General features: G+C 42.6%; 1 protein-coding gene across 1 annotated transcript in view; it reads left to right on the forward strand.

The window, feature by feature from the left end:
• Positions 1-282: 282 nt before the first annotated feature.
• The window catches only part of SARC_02726 (hypothetical protein), a gene marked incomplete at both ends in the record, with an annotated part of 2,033 nt that continues 186 nt past the window's right edge, over positions 283-2,129 (forward strand). The window contains 4 exons of the mRNA XM_014303492.1: positions 283-288; positions 501-652; positions 1,210-1,303; positions 1,837-1,896. Coding sequence (XP_014158967.1) covers positions 283-288; positions 501-652; positions 1,210-1,303; positions 1,837-1,896 — 312 coding nt within the window. The remainder of the gene's footprint in view (positions 289-500; positions 653-1,209; positions 1,304-1,836; positions 1,897-2,129) is intronic.

Here is a 2,129-nt window from a genome sequence, read left to right on the forward strand (position 1 = left end):
ATATATGTGTGTGTGTGTGCGTGTGTGCATGTATATATATATATATATATATATGTTTTCGTTTGGTTGTATTTTGTATGACATTTACCATACTTCCCCCTGAATCCGGTGTGAGTATGGAAGTATTGTATGTACCATGCATACAGAGTATAGAGTGACAATTGTGCAATTGTAATTACAACTGACACCCAGGTAGTCTTTGAAAAGGCAAGACGTGTGCTCTCCAGATCGATATTTGTACCAGGAGAGTACATAGTGTATTTTTAGTCAAGCCTGCGAGATATGCTCGTGTGTCTAGTTCGGCAGTGGATTGAAATGCTTACTAATGCTAATAAATTACTACTACTAATGAACTACTACTGCTATTGAACTACTATTACTAATGAGTTATCACTGCTATTGAACTACTATTACTAATGAGTTATCACTGCTATTGAACTACTATTACTAATGAATTACTACTGCTCATTCACCTTCCTCACCCTACTCCCATACCACAGTTGACCAGTGCTACGCTCCAAATCTTCGAAGTCTTGCTGCAGAGGTTCACCCCTCACACCTACGGCAACCTGGTGCTGCGCAATTTCCCAGACGGCACCTTTACACAAGCCAATAGCCCAGGCATCATCGCGGCCTGGGAAAAAGTAGAACTGTATGTGTCTTAGAATAGTTGGGTCAGAGGGTATTTGTATGTGTGCCAAATTAAGGTGTACGTGTGTTCCTCAATGGAGTGGCGTGATATGGGCGGTGATGGTTGCAGACGGGGTTTCCCAAACCAGTGACCATGTGTGTGTGATTATCGCAGCCTGGGATAAAGTAGAACTGTAGGTGCGTTATAATAGTTAGGTCAGCGTTATCTAGTCATCCCTAACCAGTGACCATGTGTGTGTGATCATCGCAGCCTGGGATAGAGTAGAACTGTAGGTCCCTTAGAATGATTAGGTCAGCGTTATCTAATCATCCCCAGCCAGTGACCACATGCGTGCGTGTCTGTCGCCAATGCACAGCGCCACAAATCTTCGGTATGGCTAAGTTGAGATTGGTTAGTTGAGATTGTTAATTCGGTATGGTTGAGTTGAGATTGTGTCTGCTATTGTACATGCCCGTGGAATGCTGGCTCCTGTACTGAGCATATTCCCCAGGTAGGCATTGGCTTTGGCACCTCGGCTGACTGATAGCAAGTGCAATGTTTTTATGGGATGTCCGTAGGTGGACCCAACTCGTGCCCAGCGAACTCAGACCACTCAAGAGCGAGGACGAGGAAGATGATTACCACAACTACTACCTCGAGGCACAGAAACACGTATGTTGCAGCTGCAAACGTTATTCCAACTGGCACGCATTTGCTATATGTAATGAATTACCAGTGACCACTGCAACTACTACCTCGAGACTCAGAAACACGTATACTGCAGCTGCAAACGCTATTCTATCTGGCACGCATTTGCTATCTGTAATGAATTACAAATGACCACTACAACTACTATCTCGAGGCACAGAAACATGTATGTTGCAGCTGCAAACGCTATTCTATCTGGCGCGCATTGCTATATGTAGTGAATTACCAGTGACCACAACAACTACTACCTCGAGACACGGAAACACGTATTTTCAAATCAATGAGTATCCATCCGATGGCGTGTAGGTCTATATTGACGATACATTATTTGGAATGCGATTAATCATTGAATTCGTTCGGCGTTTTAGATTCTCTTTTCTGTTCCTCAACGGGGTATATATATATATATATCGGCCGTGGTATCGCTTTCTATTTTTAAATATTGCTTTTCTGCATCTATTCCTAATTTAACTATACATTTGTTTAATTTCCAACAGGCAGCTGACTGTGCTGCAGCGAAAGCCAAGTGGTGCGGTTCTGCCGGTGGATTGGGTCAGGTATGAAATGTATTATTTGATACATTATGATGCAAGAATTTCACTCGCTCTAACAATCTCAAGAGTCATGCACAGGTTCAATACCTAGATGCAAATATGTAAAAAGTGTCGTTTTAATGAGTTATCGTTGCATTCGTCAGATACAATATATATATATATATGTGTGTGTGTGTGTGTGTGTGTGTGCGTGTGTGTGCGTGTGTGTGTGTGTGTTTGCGTGTGTGTGTTTGTGT

The sequence above is a fragment of the Sphaeroforma arctica genome (assembly GCF_001186125.1).
Source record: "Sphaeroforma arctica JP610 unplaced genomic scaffold supercont1.126, whole genome shotgun sequence".
Lineage (NCBI taxonomy): Eukaryota > Ichthyosporea > Ichthyophonida > Sphaeroforma > Sphaeroforma arctica.